Raw genomic sequence first — 21,338 nt, forward strand, 5'->3', positions numbered from 1 at the left:
GAAAGGTCTTCCGTCCATTGGTTCACTTCCCAAATGGCTGCAACGACTGGGGCTGTGCTGATCTGAAGCCAGGAGCCAGGAGCTTCTTCCCAGTCTCATATGGATGCAGGGGCCCAAGGACTTGAGCCATCTTCTACTGCATTCCCAGGCCATAGAAGAGAGCTGGATTGGAAGAGGAGGAGCCGGGACTAGAACCAGCACCCATATGGGATGCTGGTGCCGCAGGCGGAGGATTAACTTAATACATCACAGCGCCAGCCCCTTAGCTCACTTTGAAAAGCTTTATTTATTTGAAAGGCAGACTGACAAAGAGGGAGAGACAGAGAGAGAAAGAGATCTTCCATCAACTGGTTCACCCCTCAAATGGTCACAACAGCCAGGGCTGGTCCAGGTCAAAGCCAGGAGCCTGGAAATCCATCTGGGTCTCCTACATGGGTGGCAGGGACCCAAGCAGAGGGGCCATCCTCTGCTGCCCTCTCAGGCACATTAGCAGGGAGTTGGAGTGGAAGTGGAGCAGCCAGGGCTTGAACCACTCTGGTATGTGGTGCTGGCATCCCGAGTGGCAGCTGAATCTTCTGTGCCACAGCTCATATCCCGTGGCTCAGGGTTCTGGAGGCTGGGAAGTCCAAGCGCGTGGTGCTGGCGCCTGGGGAGGCCCTTCATGCTGTGTCATCTTGCGTGGGAAGGCAGAGGGAGGGGCGAGAAGGTGTGTGTGCACACAGGGGCACGTGTGTTTGTGTGTGTGTGTGTGAGAGAGAGAGAGAGAGAGAGAGAGCACCAGTGAGCGAGAGAGAAGGGAAGGCAAACTCATCCTTATCAGGAACCCACTCCCATGTCTCCATCCCCACAAACCCCCAGATCCTCTCACCTGCCCAAGGCCCCGCCTGTTGAGAGGCCCTGAGTATGTGACGCTACCCAGCACCTCGTCACTTCTTATTGTGAACCAGGTATTTCCCTAGACTCCCATCTCAGGAGCGAGTCCAGTCGGCAGCAGTTTGTCCCCACCCTGAGCTAGGAGACACTGACCCGCACCCTTCCCATAGAACCCTTTCCCATGCTCAGTGGGTTAGGCCACTGCTTGGACGCCTGCATCCCATAGTGGAGTGCCAGGGATGGAGTCCCAGCTCTGCCACCCCACCACGATTCCAGTTCCCTGCTGATGTGCACACTGGGAGGCAGCAGGTGATGCCTCAAGGACTTGGATCCCTGCCACCCATGTGGGGGATTTGGATTGAGGTCCGGGATCCTGGCTTCAGCTGGGCCCAATCCCAGCTATTTGTGGGCATCTGGGTAGTGATCCATCAGGTGGAAGATGTCTCTCTTTGTTTCCCACCTTGCCTTTCAAATAAAAAAATAATAAAATACAGTAAAATCAAGGGGATGATAGAAACGTTCTGTGAACTGTGCCGAGGACTACGTGGCGGCATCCGTGAGTGCATAGTAGCCGCGTGTGTGGTTTTATATGTGAAAGCATACATGGCTCGTAGAGCTGGATGCCGAAATAAAAATGAGCTTTGCTGTCAACTGTGCCTCGATAACCGGACCTCAAAAAGTACATCATACAGGGTTGGTGCTGTGGCATAGCGGGTAAAGCTGGCCACCTGCGGTGCTGGCATCCCATATGGCTGCTGGTTCGAGTCCCGGCTGCTCCACTTCCGGTCCAGCTCTCTGCTATGGCCTGGGAAAGCAGTAGAAGATGGCCCAAGTCCTTGGGCCCCTGCACCTGTGTGGGAGACCTGGAAGAAGCTCCTGGCTTTTGGCTTTGGACTGGCCATTGCAGCCATTTGGGGAGTGAACTAGGGGATGGAAGACCTCTCTCTCTGCCTCTGCCTGTCTGTAACTCTGCCTTTCAAATAAATAAATCTTAAAAAAAAAAAAAAAAGAAAAAGAAAACAAAGTAAAAACCACCACTGTATAACCCGATGGCTGCTGAAATATATAGCATATTGATTAAAATTAAGTGTATTCATTGTCACAAGAGGAAATGCCAAGTAAAAGTCATCAGTTGAGTTATTATAAGGACTAAATTACAAATGCACCAAGTCCTTACCTTGTGCCTGGTGCAATGTAAGGGCTCAAAAGGTGGCAGTGATAAGGTTTTCATTGTCTTTCTCTTTACTGTTACTTTTAGCATTGCTCTTGTTTATGTCAGTGTATTAGACATGACCAGGACACATTTTTGCCATTTTATAGGAAAATTGCTACAGATATTCTAGCTCTGGACTCATCCCAGAGCGAACATAGTGATAATCACCTATTATAGTTTTTTATGCTTCTGAGAACTTAGCATATTCTCTTGATGGCTTGCCCTACTCACATTGTTTTTTTAGTTTTTTTATTTTTTGACAAGCAGAGTTAGACAGTGAGAGAGAGAGAGAGAGAGAGAGAGACAGAGAAAAAGGTCTTCCTTCCTTTGGTTCAACCCCCAAATGGCCGCCACGGCCGGTGCGCTGCGCCGATCCGAAGCCAGGAGCCAAGTGCTTCCTCCTGGTCTCCCATGTGGGTGCGGGGCCCAAGCACTTGGGCCATCCTCCACTGCACTCCCGGGCCACAGCAGAGAGCTGGACTGGAAGAGGAGCAACCGGGATAGAATCTGGCACCCCAAGAGATTTATTTATTTACTTGAGAGGCAGAGTTACAGAGAGAGGGAGAGAGGGGTCTTCCATCCGCTGGTTCACTTCCCAAATGGCTGCAACAGCCAGAGCTGAGCTGATCCGAAGCCAGGAACCAGGGGCTTCTTCCAGGCCTCTCATGTGGGTGCTGGGGCCCCAGCACTTTCCTAGGCCATCAGCAGGCAGCTGGATCGTAAGTGGAGTGGCCAGGACTCGTGGCACCCATATGGGATACTGGCACCACAGGCAGATGCTTAACCTACTACATCACAGCGCCGGCCCCTATAGTCATCCCATTTTACAGGCTAGGAAATGAAGGCCCAGAGAGCTTGAGCGAGTTGCCAGAAAAGAACACAATTGGCAAGAGGCAGCCCTGGATTCAGGTTCAGTCTGTGCTCCTGAAGCCCATGCAGGCTCTGAGCCTGGCCTGGCTGGGATGTGGAGGTTAGGGGTGAGGCTGCAGAGATGGGGAGTAGCTTGCCCACTCCAGACAAAGAGTCCCTTGATCCATCCAGGAGCTCAGCTCTGCAACCTGGCTTCCCAGGACGGAGCAGCTCCTGTGCCTGCAGCCCTGGCTTTGTGCTTACTTTTACCACTCCCTGAGATCTGGCAGGGAGCATTGGGCCTTGTGTGTTCCTGGCCAGGTGCCACCAGGAGACACAGAGTTTAAACAGACAGAGGCCCCAGAGCAGTGCCTGGGTGACCAGCCTCAGAGCCCACAGCCTGGGAGGCCCGTAGGCTTGGGGAGGTGGGCTGCCTGCAGGGCAGGGATCTCAGACAGCCGCAGTAGCTTAAATAATCAGGAGAGTCGTGTGGGACACAGACACAAGGATGTTGGCCTTAAATCTTCTTGCTCCCCACCACTGCCTCCACTCCATGCCCTCTTCTGCCACCTCTCCCACCCTGACCCATCGACTCTTCCTCTTCTCCTGGACCCACCGTCTGGGTAGCTGGAACTTCTGCCAACGCCTCCCTGCCCTGTGCTGGGCAGGGCTGTCCCACTGCAGGACTCGGCGCGGGTCTCAGACCTGGTCAGGGGCTGCCCTCTGCAGATCATGTAACACGCAGTCCCCATCGCACGGCCCCAGGCCCTGCTCTGTAGCCCCTGACTTCCACTTGGGGTGCCTCATTCTTCCCCTGCAGCCACTCCAGGGCCTTCTGCACATGCTGCCTCCTTTCTCAGGAGGATCCTCCCTCCCTTCCTTCTCAGACAGACAGACGGACAGACCATCAGAGAGACCTCTTATCCACTGGTTCACTCCCCAGATGCCTGCAATGGCCAGGTCTGGGCCAGGCCAAAAGCCAGAGCCAGGAACTCAGTCCGTCTCCCATGTGAGTGGCAGGAACCCATCACTGGAACCTTCACTGCTGCCTGCCAGGGTCTGCACTGGCAGGGAGCTGGGGTTGAGAGCTGGAGCCAAGGGTCGCACTTGTGATCTGGGACATGGATAGCGCATGCAGCGTTTCAACCACTAGGCTAAATGCCCACCCCAGCAATCCTCTTCCTGCTCCCCACCTGTTCAGTACAGTTCCTCCTTTGAGTGAGCAGAAGGGCGCCTGCCTTCTCTTTAGGAGACGCTGAGTTGTATGAGGGGTGGGGGTGGAGGATGAATGTGTATGTCTGCCTTCACTGGTTTTTGGTGATCCGCCCCTGGCCTTCCTGGCCGTTCACCTTCCACACCTTCTGGCGCCACTGCCAGCAGCCCGTGGACCTGTCGTCCACACCCGCTCCTCCAGCCTCCAGGCCTTTGCTTCTGCTGTCCTTGACCTGGAAGGCCCTTCCCCATTTAGTCTCCTCTCAAACACCTGTGCCTCCTCCCAGACACCGCCCTTCCCATTCCCGGGGAGAGGGTCTCATCCCCTATTCTGACCCCCTCGGCACCTGTACCCTGCTCAGTTGCAAGTGCGATCGTGGTCTCTCTGTCCCCCTCTGTAACCCTGCACCGAGGGCAGAGTCTGACATGGAGTGAGCGCTCACTTTGAGGCTGTGTTGGAAACTTACTCCCCACTTTGCTAGGGTGATGGTATTTGGAGGTGGGGCCTGTGGGAGGACACGAGGGTTGGCTGAGGTCATGAGGGTGGGGCCCCCACGATGGTGTTGGTGGCTTCCTAAGAAGAGGAAGAGAGGCCTGAGCTAGCAGCTGGCTCTGTGTTGCTCTCTGCCACGTGTGATGCTTCCCAGCCTCCAGAACCTGAGCTGAGGGAGTCTCTGTTCTTCCTGAATGACCCAGCCTTGGGTGTTTTGTAGCAACAGCATTTCCCACCACTCACTCTGTTTGTGTTTGTGCATCAGAGCGCGGAAAGCAGGACTCTGGTTTGACTCTCAAATCTGTGTCTAGCCACCTGTGTGACCCTGAGCAGGTGACTTCCCCTCCCTGGGGCTTTGTTTGCTCACCTGTAAAATGGGGATCATAATTGTGCCTGCACCACAGGGTGGTTGGAGGACAAAGTGGGCCAAGTGTGAAATGCTCAGAAGTGACCCCAGTACCCAGTGGGCACCCCCTTACGTCAACGGCTTTGTATTTCTCGTGTGGGCCGGACAGACAGGTGCCTGCAGCCAGCGCTTGCCGTGTTGACAGTGGTTCCGTCTGCCTGCAGAGCTGGACAGAGGCCTGACCGAGCCCCAGATTCGCGTTGTGTGCCGCCAGATGCTGGAGGCCCTCCACTTCCTGCACAGCAAGAGGATCATCCACCGCGACCTGAAAGCCGGCAACGTGCTCATGACCCTGGAGGGAGACATCAGGCTGGGTAAGGCGCACTGCCGGGGACGGGGCTGAGGCCGGGGGCAGGGCTGGTGGGCGGTGGGGGGAGTAGGGGGTGGGAGCTCTGGCCCCTGCGGTCCTCACCGGGCCGATGCCCGTCCTCCCACTCCTGCCCTAGGTCATGCGTCCAGTGCTGTCCCTGGGTGCCCTTGCCCCCCAGGGACGTGTGGCAGTGTCTGGAGACATTTTGGTCATTGTGGGGGTGGAGGTGCTATCACCCCCTTGCTGGGTGGAGGCCCCGTGCGGTCCCTAGCACAGCCCACCTTGGAGGACAACCCTGCCTAGTGGTGCTGAGGTGGGGCTCTTGTCTGAGCTCTGAGCTCTTGCCTCCAATCCAGAGTTGGAGCGAGCATGCCGTGTGGAAGGGGCCCTGCATCTGCTCCTAGGTGTAAGCATCAGGAACTTGTATTGAAACCTTATTTGCTTTTTTAAGATATTTATTTATTTGAAAGACAGAATGACAGAGAGAAAGGGAGAGACGGAGAGAGCTGCCCAAATGGCTGCAACAGCCAGAGCTGGGCCAGGCTAAAGCCAGGAGCCCAGAACTCCATGTGGATCTGCATGTGGGTGGCCGGGACCCAAGTACTTGGACCGTCTTCTGCTGCTTCCCCAGGCACATTAGCAGGGAGCTGGATCAAAAGCAGAGCAGCCAGGACTTGATCCAGTGCTCTAATAGGGGGTGCTGGTGTAGCCGGTGGTGGCTTAACCCACTGCACCACAGTGCCAGCCCAAAACCTTGTAATGTTTCCTCTTTCTCTGTATTTTTTTTTTAAAAAGATTTATTTATTTATTTGAAAGTCAGAGTTACACAGAGAGAGGAGAGGGAGAGAGAGAGAGGTCTTCCATCCGAGATTTTATTCCCCAATTGGCCGCAACAGCTGGAGCTGCGCCGATCCGAAGCCAGGAGTCAGGAGCCTGGAGCCTCCTCCAGGTCTCCCACGTGGGTGCAGGGCCCAAGCACTTGGACCATCTTATACTGCTTTCCCAGGCCATAGCAGAGAATTGGATAGGAAGTGGAGCAGCTGGGTCTTGATCAGGCACCCATGTGGGATGCCGGCGCTTCAGGCCAGGGAGTTAACCTGCTGCGCCACAGCGCCGGCCTCATTCTTTCTCTGTATTTTTAATGGATTTCTTTAGCCACTGTACCACATACATATCTCCTCTGCTCTTGCTGCCTCCTCACCATCCACCCCAGAGAAAACACTTTGAGCTCCCATTACCTGACGTTTCCATTACTAAATTTTATGCCTGTAATGCTGTTTTCTTAAAAATAAAGAATTGTTTTATTTGATGAAAAAATTTGCTTGTCATACAGGATGCATGCACATAGTACTTGAAAGTTTAAAAGGAGAAAGTTAGGAAGTGCCCCCAGTCTCATCATGCAGAATTATCTACCACCCAGACACCTGTGCCTGCCCCTCTGTCCCCCAGACACCTGTGCCTGCCCCTGTGTCCCCCTACACCTGTGCCTGCCCCTGTGTCCCCTACACCTGTGCCTGCCCCTGTGTCCCCTACACCTGTGCCTGCCCCCCTGTCCCCAACACCTGTGCCTGCCCCCCTGTCCCCTACACCTGTGCCTGCCCCTGTGTCCCCTACACCTGTGCCTGCCCCCCTGTCCCCAACACCTGTGCCTGCCCCCTGTCCCCTACACCTGTGCCTGCCCCTGTGTCCTTAACACCTGTGCCTGCCCCTGTGTCCCCAACACCTGTGCCTGCCCCTCTGTCCCCAACACCTGTGCCTGCCCCCCGTCCCCAACACCTGTGCCTGCCCCTGTGTCCCCTACACCTGTGCCTGCCCCTGTGTCCCCAACACCTGTGCCTGCCCCTGTGTCCCCAACACCTGTGCCTGCCCCTCTGTCCCCAGACACCTGTGCCTGCCCCTGTGTCCCCCTACACCTGTGCCTGCCCCTGTGTCCCCAACACCTGTGCCTGCCCCTCTGTCCCCAACACCTGTGCCTGCCCCTCTGTCCCCAGACACCTATGCCTGCCCCTGTGTCCCCCTACACCTATGCCTGCCCCTCTGTCCCCTACACCTGTGCCTGCCCCTGTGTCCCCAACACCTGTGCCTGCCCCTGTGTCCCCAACACCTGTGCCTGCCCCTGTGTCCCCAACACCTGTGCCTGCCGCCCTGTCCCCAACACCTGTGCCTGCCCCCGTGTCCCCAACACCTGTGCTTGCCCCCGTGTCCCCAACACCTGTGCCTGCCCCCTGTCCCCAACACCTGTGCTTGCCCCCGTGTCCCCAACACCTGTGCCTGCCCCCCTGTCCCCAACACCTGTGCCTGCCCCCATGTCCCCAACACCTGTGCCTGCCCCCCTGTCCCCAACACCTGTGCCTGCCCCTGTGTCCCCAACACCTGTGCCTGCCCACGTGTCCCCAACACCTGTGCCTGCCCCCCTGTCCCTAACACCTGTGCTTGCCCCATGTCCCCCAACACCTGTGCCTGCCCCCCTGTCCCCAACACCTGTTCCTGCCCCTGTGTCCCCAACACCTGTGCCTGCCCCTGTGTCCCCAACACCTGTGCCTGCCCCTCTGTCCCCAACACCTGTGCCTGCCCCTCTGTCCCCAGACACCTGTGCCTGCCCCTGTGTCCCCAGACACCTGTGCCTGCCCCTGTGTCCCCTACACCTGTGCCTGCCCCCCTGTCCCCAACACCTGTGCCTGCCCCCCTGTCCCCAACACCTGTGCCTGCCCCTGTGTCCCCAACACCGGTGCCTACCCCCCTGTCCCCAACACCTGTGCCTGCCCCTGTGTCCCCAACACCTGTGCCTGCCCCCCTGTCCCCAACACCTGTGCCTGCCCCCCTGTCCCCTACACCTGTGCCTGCCCCCGTGTCCCCAACACCTGTGCCTGCCCCCCTGTCCCCAACACCTGTGCCTGCCCCATGTCCCCCAACACCTGTGCCTGCCCCCCTGTCCCCAACACCTGTTCCTGCCCCTGTGTCCCCAGACACCTGTGCCTGCCCCTGTGTCCCCTACACCTGTGCCTGCCCCCCTGTCCCCAACACCTGTGCCTGCCCCATGTCCCCCAACACCTGTGCCTGCCCCTGTGTCCCCAACACCTGTGCCTGCCCCCCTGTCCCCAACACCTGTGCCTGCCCCCTGTCCCCTACACCTGTGCCTGCCCCCGTGTCCCCAACACCTGTGCCTGCCCCCCTGTCCCCAACACCTGTGCCTGCCCCATGTCCCCCAACACCTGTGCCTGCCCCTGTGTCCCCAACACCTGTGCCTGCCCCTGTGTCCCCTACACCTGTGCCTGCCCCTGTGTCCCCCTACACCTGTGCCTGCCCCTGTGTCCCCAACACCTGTGCCTGCCCCTCTGTCCCCAACACCTGTGCCTGCCCCTGTGTCCCCTACACCTGTGCCTGCCCCTGTGTCCCCAACACCTGTGCCTGCCCCTCTGTCCCCAACACCTGTGCCTGCCCCCCGTCCCCAACACCTGTGCCTGCCCCCCCTGTCTCCAACACCTGTCCCTGCCCCTCTGTCCCCTACACCTGTGCCTGCCCCCCCTGTGTCCCCAGACACCTGTGCCTGCCCCCTGTCCCCTACACCTGTGCCTGCCCCTCTGTCCCCAACACCTGTGCCTGCCCCCCTGTCCCCAACACCTGTGCCTGCCCCCGTGTCCCCAACACCTGTGCCTGCCCCTGTGTCCCCAACACCTGTGCTTGCCCCCGTGTCCCCAACACCTGTGCCTGCCCCCCTGTCCCCAACACCTGTGCCTGCCCCATGTCCCCCAACACCTGTGCCTGCCCCTCTGTCCCCAACACCTGTGCCTGCCCCTGTGTCCCCAACACCTGTGCCTGCCCCTCTGTTCCCAACACCTGTGCCTGCCCCTGTGTCCCCAACACCTGTGGCTGCCCCTCTGTCCCCCAACACCTGTTCCTGCCCCTGTGTCCCCAACACCTGTGCCTGCCCCTGTGTCCCCAACACCTGTGCCTGCCCCCCTGTCCCCAACACCTGTGCCTGCCCCTGTGTCCCCAACACCTGTGCCTGCCCCTCTGTCCCCCTACACCTGTGCCTGCCCCTCTGTCCCCAACACCTGTGCCTGTCCCCGTGTCCCCTACACCTGTGCCTGCCCCTGTGTCCCCTTGCACCTGTGCCTGCCCCTCTGTGGGTAGGAGGCTGTACAGAGAGGAGGGGACTTAGGGAGGGACGATTTCGCTTGACAGATGCTGCCTGTCTCCTGTCATTTCAGTGCATTCAGTTCCTTCTTCCACTAGCGTCCTTCTTGGGCAGTTACATAGTTCGTTCATCTGGCCCCTGCCCCGTGCATCCCTGTCCTGCCACCACAGAACTGTCACCCTCTCTAGTTCCCCTAGTAGGTACCTTGTTGCCTTTTGTTAATTTGTAAAGCAGATTGATAGAGCCAGAGAGCTGTTCCATCTGTTGGTTCACTACCCAAATGCCCACAATGGCTGGGGCTGGTCCAGGCTGAAGCCAGACATCCAGAGCTCCATCTCCATCTCCCATGTGAATGGCAGGTGCCCAACTACTCGGGCCGTCGTCCACTGTCTTTGCAGGTGCATTAGGAGGGAGTTGGATCAGAAGCAGAGCAATTGGGACTTGAACTAGTATTCAGGTATGGGATGCCAGCATCATAGGCGTGGCTCACCCACTGTGCCACACGCTGGCCCCCTTCCTGTCTTTAAGGAACATTTCAATCACACCCACTAAACACCACACCGCTGAGCTCCTGTGGTGGAGGACGGCATGGATGGTGATGAGGGTGGGACAGGGGTGGGTGCCGGGCGCTCCCAGACCTCTGCAGCAGGAGGGCGGCCTTCAGCTGCCCACTGTGGGGCCCAGAGGGACAGAGCCAGGGCTGACTGAGGGCCAGCAGCGAGGGGGCAGGTGCAGGGGTAGAGCGTGTAGAGCATGTTCCCTACTGAGCCTGGGGCGCATGTGGGAGGGGCGGTGTGGGCTGAGTTGTGAGAGGTGGATACTTGCCAGGCAGTCAGGCGGGGCCAGGCCAGCAGAGGCCAGGGTGTGAGAAGCAGTAGGCTCTTCTGGGGAGAACTATAATGAAAATCATCGCCCACATCTGGGTATGGGAAGCACCTGCCAGGTGCCAGGCGTTAAACCAGGCTCTTTCTGGATATCAGTTTATTTCATCAGCATCCCAGGGGCACTCCATGGGGTAGGGACTGTACCCATTTCACAGCGAGGACGCTGCGGCCCCGGATCCTGTATCGAGCGAGGGGACATGGTAGGATTTGGGCTCTTCCTGACTCCACACCTGCCAGGGGACGCCTCGTCCCCTCTCCTTGGACAGTGGCAGGGCAGAGGCTGGCTCAGGGAGGATCTGGGGGGCAGAAAGGGTCTTGTGCACTCCGGGAAACCCAGGGGATGCATGCAACAGGGCCTTCAGGAATGTGTCCAGTGGAGAAGGCGGAGCAGAGCAGACCTGGACCAGGAGCAGCCCGAGGGGCTGGGGAGAGCAGAGCATGGGGGAGGGGCCCGGCAGGTGCAGGCTGATTCGCCCTGGGGGGTTCTCGTTCCCCAGGCTGCTGCATCCATCCTCACCCAGGCACCCTCAGTCTGGAGAGTGCAGCCCAGTGAGCAGACTCTGGAATCCCCCTCATTCGGAGCCAAGGAGGGCAGGACAGATGCAGATGGGTGTCAGGTTTCAAAATGACTTGGGAGGCAGGCATTTGGCCTGTCTGAGGGTCTGGGTTCAGGTCCTTGATTCTGGCTCATTGTTAATGTGCACACTGGGAGGCTGCGGCGATGGTTCAAGTAATTGGGTTCCTACCAACCAACCATGTGGGAGCCCGGGATTGCATTCCCACTTCCGGCTTCAGCCTGGCCCAGCCCAGGTTGTTGCAAGCATTTGGGGAGTGAACCAGCACATGACAGCTCTGTCTATTTATCTGTCTCTTTCTCTCCTCTCTCTGCCTTTCAAATTAAAAATAGTTAACACAGGGTCGGCACTGTGGCTCACTAGGCTAATCCTCCACCTTGCGGCGCCGCCGGCACACCGGGTTCTAGTCCCGGTCGGGGCACCGATCCTGTCCCGGTTGCCCCTCTTCCAGGCCAGCTCTCAGCTGTGGCCAGGGAGTGCAGTGGAGGATGGCCCAAGTGCTTGGGCCCTGCACCCCATGGGAGACCAGGAGAAGCACCTGGCTCCTGGCTTCGGATCAGCGCGGTGCGCCAGCCGCGGCAGCCATTGGAGGATGAACCAACGGCAAAGGAAGACCTTTCTCTCTCTCTCTCTCTCACTGTCCACTCTGCCTGTCCAAAAAAAAAAAAAAAGTTAACACAGCTAAAAACTAAATCCAAAAAACAAGATGACTTGTCATGTTATATTCAGTTAAGAAACGAATTCAGGAGAAAGAAAAGTTGAGCGAGAGTGGAGTGTGAATATTTGCACCACTACTGGGAACCTTGGTGCAGACACCTGCTGAGACTAGAAAACCCTCCGACCGGCTCGGCTCAGACTCTGAGACTGACCGCGGGCAGTGGAGGAGGCCCTGGAGACGGGGTGTGGCCAGCTGGCCCCTCCCATCTTCCTGGGGCCCTGGAGCCCCACCCCCATGTTCTCTACCACTTAGGAGAGAATCAGGAAAGGGCATTATCTCCCTGGAGACCATGTATGTACCCTCAGCAGAGTGGGACTAGAATGAATGAGCTGAGCCAAGCATGGGCTCTAGGCACAGGCAGGCCTGGTTCACATCCTGGCTCCGCCACTGCCTCTATTGGCCTCTACAACCTCAGTCCTTTCATCTGTGCAATGGGACCAAGAATAGAACCTCCTCTAAGGGTGGTGGTGCCCACTGGTGCAAAGACCACGAGGTGCCGACCCCAGAGGCACGCACCCAGGCTTCTTTCTCGGCTGCTGGATGGTTTGCTTCTGCCTTGGGTTAGATGTTGACTCTCTAGAATTTCAGACCCTCTTGGAGACTCTGCAAATTGCCCCAGAAAGCGCCGCTTCCAGCTCTGGGGGGCCGTGCGGCAGGCTGCATGGGCGGGGGTCTGTGTGGAGGCAGAGCGAGTGTGTGTGAGCCTCACCCTGGGGCAGTGGGGAGTCTTACTGAATGGGGTGCAGACTTGGAAGTCTGAAGATCAGGGTTCTTTTTTCTACTTCAAATTCATTTGATTTATTTGAAAGGCAGAGTTGGGGAGTGAACTGTCAGATGGCAGCTCTGTCTGTTTATCTGTGTGTCTGTCTTTCTCTCCGTCTTTGCCTTTCAAATAAATAAAGAGATGGAGAGACAGATCTTCTATCTGCTGGTTCACTCCCCAAATGTCCACAATGACCAGGACTGCGCCAGGCTGAAGGCAGGAGCCTGGAACTCCATCTGGGGCTCCCAAGCACTTGGGCCGTCCTCCGCTGCTTTCCCAGGTGCATTAGCAGGGATCTGGGGGTGGAAGTGGAGCAGCCAGGACTCAAATTGGGGATCTCATAGGAAATGCTGATACTGCAGGCGAAGGCTTAACCCACTGTGCCAAAATGCCGGCCCCTCGGCCCCTTTCTTTGGAAAGAAGTTCACCTTACTGAACACGTACAGACTTCTTTCCTTGTCGTTATCCCCCATTTGCATAGCATTCACCTTGCATCAGGTGTTGAAGTTACCGTGGGGATGATGGAAGCGTACAGGAGGCTGTGTGTAGGTTATATGTAAACGCCACGGCACTTCAGAAAGGTCGTGGAAAGCAGAGTTAGATAAAGTGTATTTTGGTGCAGAATCATTTGAAACCTAAGCTTAGAGGGATCTTTAAAGAGTTTATGGAAAATGCATGTTATAAAAAGCTATTAAGGCGGCTCAATAGGCTAATCCTCCGCCCGCGGCGCCAGCACCCTGGGTTCTAGTCCCTGTCAGGGCACCGGATTGTGTCCCGGTTGCCCATCTTCCAGTCCAGCTCTCTGCTGTGGCCCCGGAGGGCAGTGGAGGATGGCCCAAGTGCTTGGGCCCTGCACCCGCATGGGAGACCAGGAGAAGCACCTGGCTCCTGGCTTCGGATCAGCGTGATGTGCCGGCCACACCGCGCCAGCCACGCCAGCCATTGGAGGGTGAACCAACGGCAAAAGGAAGACCTTTCTCTCTGTCTCTCTCTCACTGTCCAGTCTGCCTGTCAAAAAAAAAAAAAAAAAAAGCTATTGAGGGGCCGGTGCTGGGGCATAAGCGGGTAAAGCTGCTGCCTGCAGTGCTGGCATCCCGTGTGGGTGCTGGTTCGGGTCCCGGCTGCTCCACTTCCAATCCAGTTCTCTGCTATGGCCTGGGAAAGCAGTAGAAGATGGCCCAGGTTCTTGGGCCCCTGAACCCACGTGGGAGACCCGGAGGAGGGTCCTGGCTCCTGGCTTCAGGTTGGCACAGTTCTAGCCGTTGTGGCCATCTGGGGAATGAACCAGCGGATGGAAGACCTCTCTCTCTCTCTGCCTCTCTGTAATGCTGACTTTCAAATAAACAAATACAATCTTAAAAAAAAGAAAAGCTGTTGCATTCATAGAGTAGTCTAGCCTGTTTTTTAATTGTTTAAAATTAGAGGAAGAGGGAAGTAGGGGAGAGAGCGAGCGAATTAGAGCACTTGCGTCGACTGCTCTGCTCCCCAGATGCCCACACAGCCGGGGCTGGGCCAGACTCCCCCAAGTCATTCCAGGTCTCCCCCATGGGTGGCAGGGACTCACCTGCTGCCTCCCGGGGTCCACATTAGCAGGAGAATGGAACCAGGAGCTGGAGCCAGGAGTTGAACCCGCATTCCATTGCGGGGTCGGGGAGGGGGCCTCCTCACCAGTGTCTTAATCTTTAGGTCAGTGCTCACGCCTACTTTGTTTGTATAAGTTGAATCGTATTAGCACATTTCCTGTGTATCCTTAAATATTCCCCAGAAGCGAGATTACTTCCATGTTTCTCCTAAGAGAGCCTGGCTGGGCGTGTGCGTGTGCGTGTGTGTGTGTGTGTGTGTCTGATTGTCTGATCGAGGAGGCAGCCAGGCGTGGGCCTGCTCCTGGGCCGGAGTCGCCCTGCAATGGTCAGGTTGCTCAGGTGTGGCCTGGCTGGGGCCGTGCAGCGTGTCCATGGCCACATGCCCTGCTTACGCTCACACCCATAACGCTCCCACAGCACCGCGTGAAGAAGCTCTCTTTCACCACATCCTGGGCCTTACTTAAGAGAGGAAAAACAAAAACCCACAAAGCCAAAAGGCCTTTGCTTTATGCATTTGTTTTTGAGCCATGAAAGCAACACGCTCTATCAAAGACATTTTATTTATTTTTAAAGATTTGTTTATTTGAAAGTCGGAGTTAAAGAGAGGGAGAGACAAAGAGAGAGAGAGAGGTCTTCCATCTGCTGGTTCACTCTCCTGGTGATAACAATAGCTGGCACTAGACCAGGTGGAAGCCAGGAGCCAGGAGCTTCTTCAGGGTCTCCCACACGGGTGCAGGGGCCTAAGGACTTGGGCCATCTTCCACTGCTTTCCCAGGTTCATTAGCAGAGAGCTGGATCGGAAGTGGCGCAGCGGTGACTCAAACTGACGCCCATACGAGATGCCTATGCGGTAGGCGGTGGCTTCACCCTCTACGCCACAGCACCCACCCAGTTTATTGATTAATTAAGGCGAGGCTCGCCTCCAGAGCAGGAGCCCTGCACGGTCTTCACAGGGGTGTGGAAGGCAGGCTGCAGTGCTGCGTGTGTGCTCGCAGGTACCTTGTGCTGGCTTCTCGTTATCCTGAAAGTCACCACGTGCATCCCTGCAAGGTTATAGGAATGTCTGCCCCCGCCCCCCCAGCTGCTTAAGCAATGCAGTGGGTTTCCTCCCTGGCACTGGGTCTGGTCTTGCCCTTATTTCGGAGGGCCCAGCTGTGACCACACAGGATCTTCAGGTTGTAATGTAACTAGTAGCTGGCCACTCTACAAGTAAAACATTGTATGTTTAAAAAAAAAAAACACTTTAAAATGAATTTTAAAGACGTAGAATGTTCCATCACGTGGATCTTTCTTACCTCTCTGTTTCCCTGATTTACCTCGCTCTGTGTGTGTGATACACTTTTAGGAAAACACGGAATGTATTATGTATTGTACATAGAAAGTTTTAAAATGGTGGTTAAACAATTACGGTTGTTTCAGATGTGTGACTGCTATAATGGCGCTTTGATGAACATCATGATGCGTAATGGTTTTTATATCCCAAGCTATTTAGGACTAGTGGTGCAGTGCAGGGGTGCAGCTGCCACTTGGGATGCTTGTATCCCACAGTGGAGTGCTGGGTGGAGGCCAGCTCTCTGCTAATGTGCCGGCTGGGAGGCCGTGTGTGATGGTTCCCGTACATGGGTCCCTGGCCACCTACTTTGGAGACATAGATGAAGTTTCTGGCTCTTAGCTTTGGGCTGCTGCAGGCACTGGGGAGTGAACGAGCAGGTGGAAGATTCTCTCTCTCTCTCTCTATGCCTGTTGCTCTTTAAAAAAATAAAAATGAATAAATGTTTTAAAGAACCTACATTCCTAACAATTTTCTGGAAATCTCTTTGGTTATTCTGTGTATGTGTGTGTAAAACTTTCATTAGATTGCTAGATTTGGAATTACTGGATCAAAGGAGTACAGACATTTTAAATATTTTTTTTTTTTTTGCGATTTACCAAGGGCACCTGCTGCTTCCTGTTGCCATCAGCAGGTAGGGAAGCGCCCCATCTCAGCGCACCCTTACAGCAGCAGGTGGGGTGTCCAGAGGCCTCTGGCTGGCTGGAGAGGAGCATCTGTTGCTGGATTTGGAATATGCATCCCTGGCCCGTGCCTGGGGCTGTGGGTGGTGGAATGCTCGGCCCATTCTCTAGCTGAGATTTTATCTTGCAGCTGACTTTGGGGTGTCTGCCAAGAATCTGAAGACTCTGCAGAAGCGAGATTCCTTCATCGGAACGCCTTACTGGTGAGTCACGCAGCTTCTTCTGGAAACTGGACGCGGACCGAACGTTAAACCTACACCAGCATGGCCTCCGGACACTGTAGTGGGGGAGAGGCCGGCAGACCAGGGCCCTGGGCCACCTGCCGGGGTGAGCCCAGCCTCTGAAGCTTACCAGTCCTGAGACTGCACAAGCCACTTACCTTCCCTCTGCCTGTTATCATGTGTGAAGTTAGGGAGGCAATGCAAAGGGGCTTTTCAAAAAATGCATGGGAAGATGGCATCAGGTGAGTTTACTTTGGTGCAAGAAAAAAGTTTGAAGTCAAGCATGGTTTTTCATTATTTGCATTTTCCATGGGCTTCTTTGAAGACCCCCTGTCCCACCCACTTCATGGCATCCCTGCGGGGGTGACATGGGAAGTGCTCCATTCATAACGACTCAGCAGGAGCCCCAGAGGATGGTTCAGTTCTTGGTTCTTCTTATTCAACACTTTTGTGCTGAGCACCAGGCTGAGTTTTATGAAGATGAGCAGGTCAAGTTCAAGTCCTCTCCTCTTGAAGTCTCTCTGATTTCCCTGGTCTGTCCTATTCCATACTTTTCCAAAACTATTTAAAAGCCAAGCTCTTGCTCCATCTGACTTCTAGTTGCTTTCTACTGTGTTGTGTTTTCTCAGTTTTTTTCTTGTGCGTCACGTGCCGTGGTGGAGTTTGGGCTCCCTTCTTGCTTGCTCACTACTGCTAACTGTTTTTCTCTCTCTCACCCCTTCTGTACCACTTCCTCCCTCCACCCTACCTCCCCTCCCCAGGACACTGAGGTCTGGATTGATGCTGCCATCTTGTGGTAGGAGTCAGCAACTGCAGCAGGACAGGGCTGGCGAGCCCGGGTGAAGACGGTTGTAAGGAACATGGGGAATGCTGCCAACTCCTGACCTTGGCTGGTGGTGGCCCTTGAACCTGAGTCTCCCAAAAATGCCTCTGGAGGCCTGATTCTGAGCCCTCTGTTGTCCCTTGGTTGGTTCAGGATGGCCCCCGAAGTGGTGCTGTGCGAGACCATGAAGGACACCCCGTACGATTACAAAGCTGACATCTGGTCCCTTGGCATCACGCTGATCGAGATGGCCCAGATCGAGCCCCCACACCATGAGCTCAACCCCATGCGGGTCCTACTCAAGATCGCCAAGTCGGACCCTCCCACGCTGCTCACGCCCTCCAAGTGGTGAGAAGCAAGGGCGCCCGCGGGAGGCCTGGGGCGGCGGCACTGTCCAGTCTCTTCTGAGCTCCCCCAGCCCCCCATGCCTGTCTTGTGCCATTATGCTGTTTGTTAATTGGAAAAGCAGAGTCATATACATATAGAGAGAGAGATCTTCCACCGACTGGTCCATTCCCCGAATAGCCACAGTGGCCAGGGCTGGACCACGCCAAAGCCAGGAACCTGGAACTCCATCCAAGGCTCCCACACGGATGGCAGAAGCCCAAGTGCTCAGGCCTTCATCCGTGGCCTTCTCAGATGTATTAGCAGGGAGCTGGATTGAAAGTGGAGCAGCCGGGACTCCAACTGCACCCCCCACCGCCCTAGCCTTATCCTCTTGACAAGGCAGACCAGGTGCCCACCAGATCTCACGGGGGGGAAGAAGAGCCTCAGGTCAGCCCAGCAGCCACTTGGGACAACCCTGGGCTGAGGACTGGCGGCCTGCGGGGCAGGAGTCGGGTGTGGTGGGTAAGGTACCACTTGGGTCTGTCCCATCCCATCCCTGGGCTCACGTCTCACCTTCCTGCTAGTGTGCACCCTGGGAGGCAGCAGGGGAGAACTTGGGTCCCCAGCACTCACGTGGAAGACCCCTCCCCGCCACTGAGTTCCGGGCTTGCACACAGCCCTGGCTGTCGCAGGCATGTAGGGAGTGAACCAGCAGGAGGAAGATCACTCTCTTCTCTCTCTCTCCATCTCTGCCTTTCCGATAAAATACAAATTTAAAAAACTAAGCAGACTGGGGCTTGGGTCCAAACTGCAGCCTTGCCGTAACCTGTGTGGCTTTGGGCAAGCACCCCTCTTCTTGGATGGCCATAGAAGGATGTTGCTCAGGGCCACCACCCCTGCTGTTTCAGCCCACAACAGCCCTCTCTGTCCTCTGAGGTGCGGGTTTGTGAAGCAGGAGACTCCTGGGGAGGAGGGAATTCGTGATGTCCTTGGGGACTTTTCTCGGCTCCGAGCTCACCACGGACACGTGTCCTCGCAGGTCTGTGGAGTTCCGAGACTTCCTGAAGGTAGCATTGGACAAGAACCCGGAGACCCGGCCCAGTGCAGCCCAGCTGCTGGAGGTGAGTGCACCCCCTCTGCTGGGTGGGGCTGTGCTCCCCGCCATGCCTTTGCTGTGGTGGGCGCAGGACCCTCTGCGTGGGACACAGGCCACACGGCATGCTCGGTGGGTCACTCAGCAGTCGGTCGTCCCTGGGTCCTGTGCTGGGGGCGCCTGGGGCATGAAGCTTTGCAGCCGACACAGGGGCACATGTTCTAGGGGGAGAGGCAGGTGGCAGAGGAGCCAGTGCGTGCGTGGCTCAGGGGTGCCTGGGAGGGGCTGGCCGTGGCAGATGCCCTCAGGAGGGGAGGGAGCATGGCCAATGACAGGGAGGGGGCACCTCCTGCCTGGCACCCACCCGAGGCGCTGACTCCAGCAGGAAGGCAGGGGCTCTGCCCAAGCCAGTGTTCCTACAAGCGTTTAGGTGGAGTGGGCCATTCTTGTCATTTCCCTGGGAGTCCGGTTCCGAATCCCAGTGTCCAGAGGCCCGCCGAGGGTCCAGCCCTGTCCGCCCTGCTCATTTCTCTTGGTCGTGGAGGGGGCACCTAGGTTCCTGCAAGCCTGAGCCTTTCAAACCAACAAGTCAATGTTTATTTAAACAATATCGGGGGTAGCTACGAGCCATCCTTTACCAGGGCTCCTGCTGGAGTTCTACAGCGGGCAGCTGCTGGGGTGTTCACAGCAGAGTTCAAAAAAAAATTGTTTTTAATTTTGCTGCTAAGCACCGTGCTGAGAAATGCTTGAGGCATGGAATCTGTTTGTTTGTTAAAAATGCAAAGGAACCAGGATGCAAAATGAAGTGTTGAGGGGGTCACGGTGGTTGCTCCAGATTTCTACAGCGTGTCTGAGCCCTGGAGCTGCGCTGGGCGCCGTCGGGGCGGGGCTGCCGCTGCTGTCAGATGCCAGAGCCCCAAGCCGCTTGGGGCCTTTCGTCTCCTGCCCCGATACATCCGGCTTCCGGGACATTCCACGGGGCCAGGCCAGCTGTCCTCTGTCCCCGCGTAGCAGCCCTGAGCCTCCGCCTGAGCCAGGAATTTCCCTTCCAGGCTTGGACCGAATGTCCTGCCTAGGATTCGTAGGGAGGGTAGAGCTTTATCACCCGCTAAAGTGGAGGACGCTGGGGCTCAGCGCAGGGCCACCTGGCTTCAAGTGGCAGAGCGGGGCCCAGCCCGCATCTTAGCCCTGCCTAGAGCTGCCCGCACCTCGGCCCGTGCCCACCTCCTTCCGGGAGCCGTGTCTGCCCCAAGCCGGGTGGCGTATGCCCTCGCTGCTTCATGATCGCTCCGTTTCTAGGCCTCCTTCGGGCCGTGACTCCCGGTGCTCAGTCACCCAGGTTCTGGCATCCGCCGTGCCCGCCCTGGCTCCTGGCTGGTTTCATCTTGTGCCTCCTGCATTCTCGTCTGTGAGACGCGGCCGGGGCTTGCTTCGCACAGTGCGGAGAGCAGGCGAGGATGTGCGTCGGATGTTTTTAACATCACAGCCGCCTGCACCTCAGGTCCTTGTCTAATTCCTTCCTAAACCCATCCCTCCTGTCTCCGCTCTTGTCTAGATCGTCAGCTGTTTCTGTGTTGCACGCGCGTGCGCACACACACACACACACACGCAATCCCTCTGCCAAACTCCGCTTTGGCCTCAGCTCATCCATGTGCATTATTTAATTTCACCTTCGTGGCCTCCCTGTGGGTTCATCCTAATTGCCTCCACTTCAGAGACAAGGAGGCTCTGGCTCAGAGAGGGTAAGTGACAGGCCCAGGGTCACACAGCTGGTGAGGAGCAGAGCTGGGTTTGCTCTCTTTCCGCCACACTCAGGACTTTCCGAGCTGCCTCTGGGTTTCCTTTGCCAAGTTCATGTGCACAGTGTGCTTGGGGCTGCAGCTGGCCTCCTCTGCCCGCCCCCCTCCCCCCCCGGGATCTGCTCCCACAGCCTCTCCCGCCTCACCCCGTCCCAGAGCGGTTCTAATCCAGGTGTTTCTTGCCCCGTCAGCACCCGTTTGTCAGCAGCGTCACCAGTAACAAGGCTCTACGGGAGCTGGTGGCTGAAGCCAAGGCCGAGGTGATGGAGGAGATCGAAGACGGGCGCGACGAGGGCGACGAGGAGGGTGCCGTGGACAGCGCTTCTGTACGGCCGGCCGGGAGGAGCGGGGTCATGGCGGGCCTGGGCGGGGTCATGGCGGGCCTGGGCGGGGTCACAGCAGGCCTGGGCGGGGTCATGGCGGGCCTGGGCAGGGTCACGACGGGCCTGGGCGGGCGTGTTTCTCCCCAGCCAGAGGTTCCCAGGCTTCCATGCTGTGGCTTCTGGAAGACTGCACCCTGGCCAGGGAGGGGAGGTCAGGGATCCATATTTTCACATGCAATCTTCCAATTTTTAGAAGTTAGTAACGGACTAGTTCCTTCTGTAGCTTGCATGCAAGCTGAGGCTGTGCTGTGGGGCAGATCCAGGAGGCTGGAGGGGCCGGGGCAACAGGCCAAGTAGTGCCGGCCACCCCAGGCCCCCATCTGGCTGGCCGGAGTGCCGGGGGGATCCCGTGTCTTGCCTCAGGTGTAACCCATTTGCACCTGGGAAGGGAAGCTAACTTAAACTGGTAGGAGCCATCGGAGCCGATCATAACGCATCTGCAGCCTGGATTCCACTCTGATCGCTGGTCCAGCTGTCGAGGGAGGGGCATTGGGCTGTCCAGATGGTCCCATGTGCCCACGAGGCAGGGCTGGAGTTGGCCCACATCCTCGTGCTGTGAACAACACAGCGGCTCACTCAAGAGTAATTCCATCCCGGGAGGGAGCCCGAGGCTGGTGTGAACCCTCAGGGTGAAGAAAAGTCCCAAAGAGAGCAAGCAGGGT

At 57.0% G+C, this 21,338-nt stretch overlaps 1 protein-coding gene across 2 annotated transcripts in view; it reads left to right on the forward strand.

The window, feature by feature from the left end:
- STK10 (serine/threonine kinase 10) overlaps positions 1 to 21,338 on the forward strand; it is a 124,296-nt gene that overhangs the window by 74,333 nt on the left and 28,625 nt on the right. For both annotated transcript variants that reach the window (XM_062188686.1, XM_062188685.1), the window contains exons 4-8: positions 5,211 to 5,360; positions 16,161 to 16,233; positions 17,228 to 17,422; positions 18,441 to 18,522; positions 20,485 to 20,619. In XM_062188686.1, the coding sequence (XP_062044670.1) occupies positions 5,211 to 5,360; positions 16,161 to 16,233; positions 17,228 to 17,422; positions 18,441 to 18,522; positions 20,485 to 20,619 (635 nt within the window). The remainder of the gene's footprint in view (positions 1 to 5,210; positions 5,361 to 16,160; positions 16,234 to 17,227; positions 17,423 to 18,440; positions 18,523 to 20,484; positions 20,620 to 21,338) is intronic.

Source organism: Lepus europaeus, chromosome 4 (assembly GCF_033115175.1).
Source record: "Lepus europaeus isolate LE1 chromosome 4, mLepTim1.pri, whole genome shotgun sequence".
NCBI classification, from domain to species: Eukaryota; Metazoa; Chordata; class Mammalia; order Lagomorpha; family Leporidae; genus Lepus; species Lepus europaeus.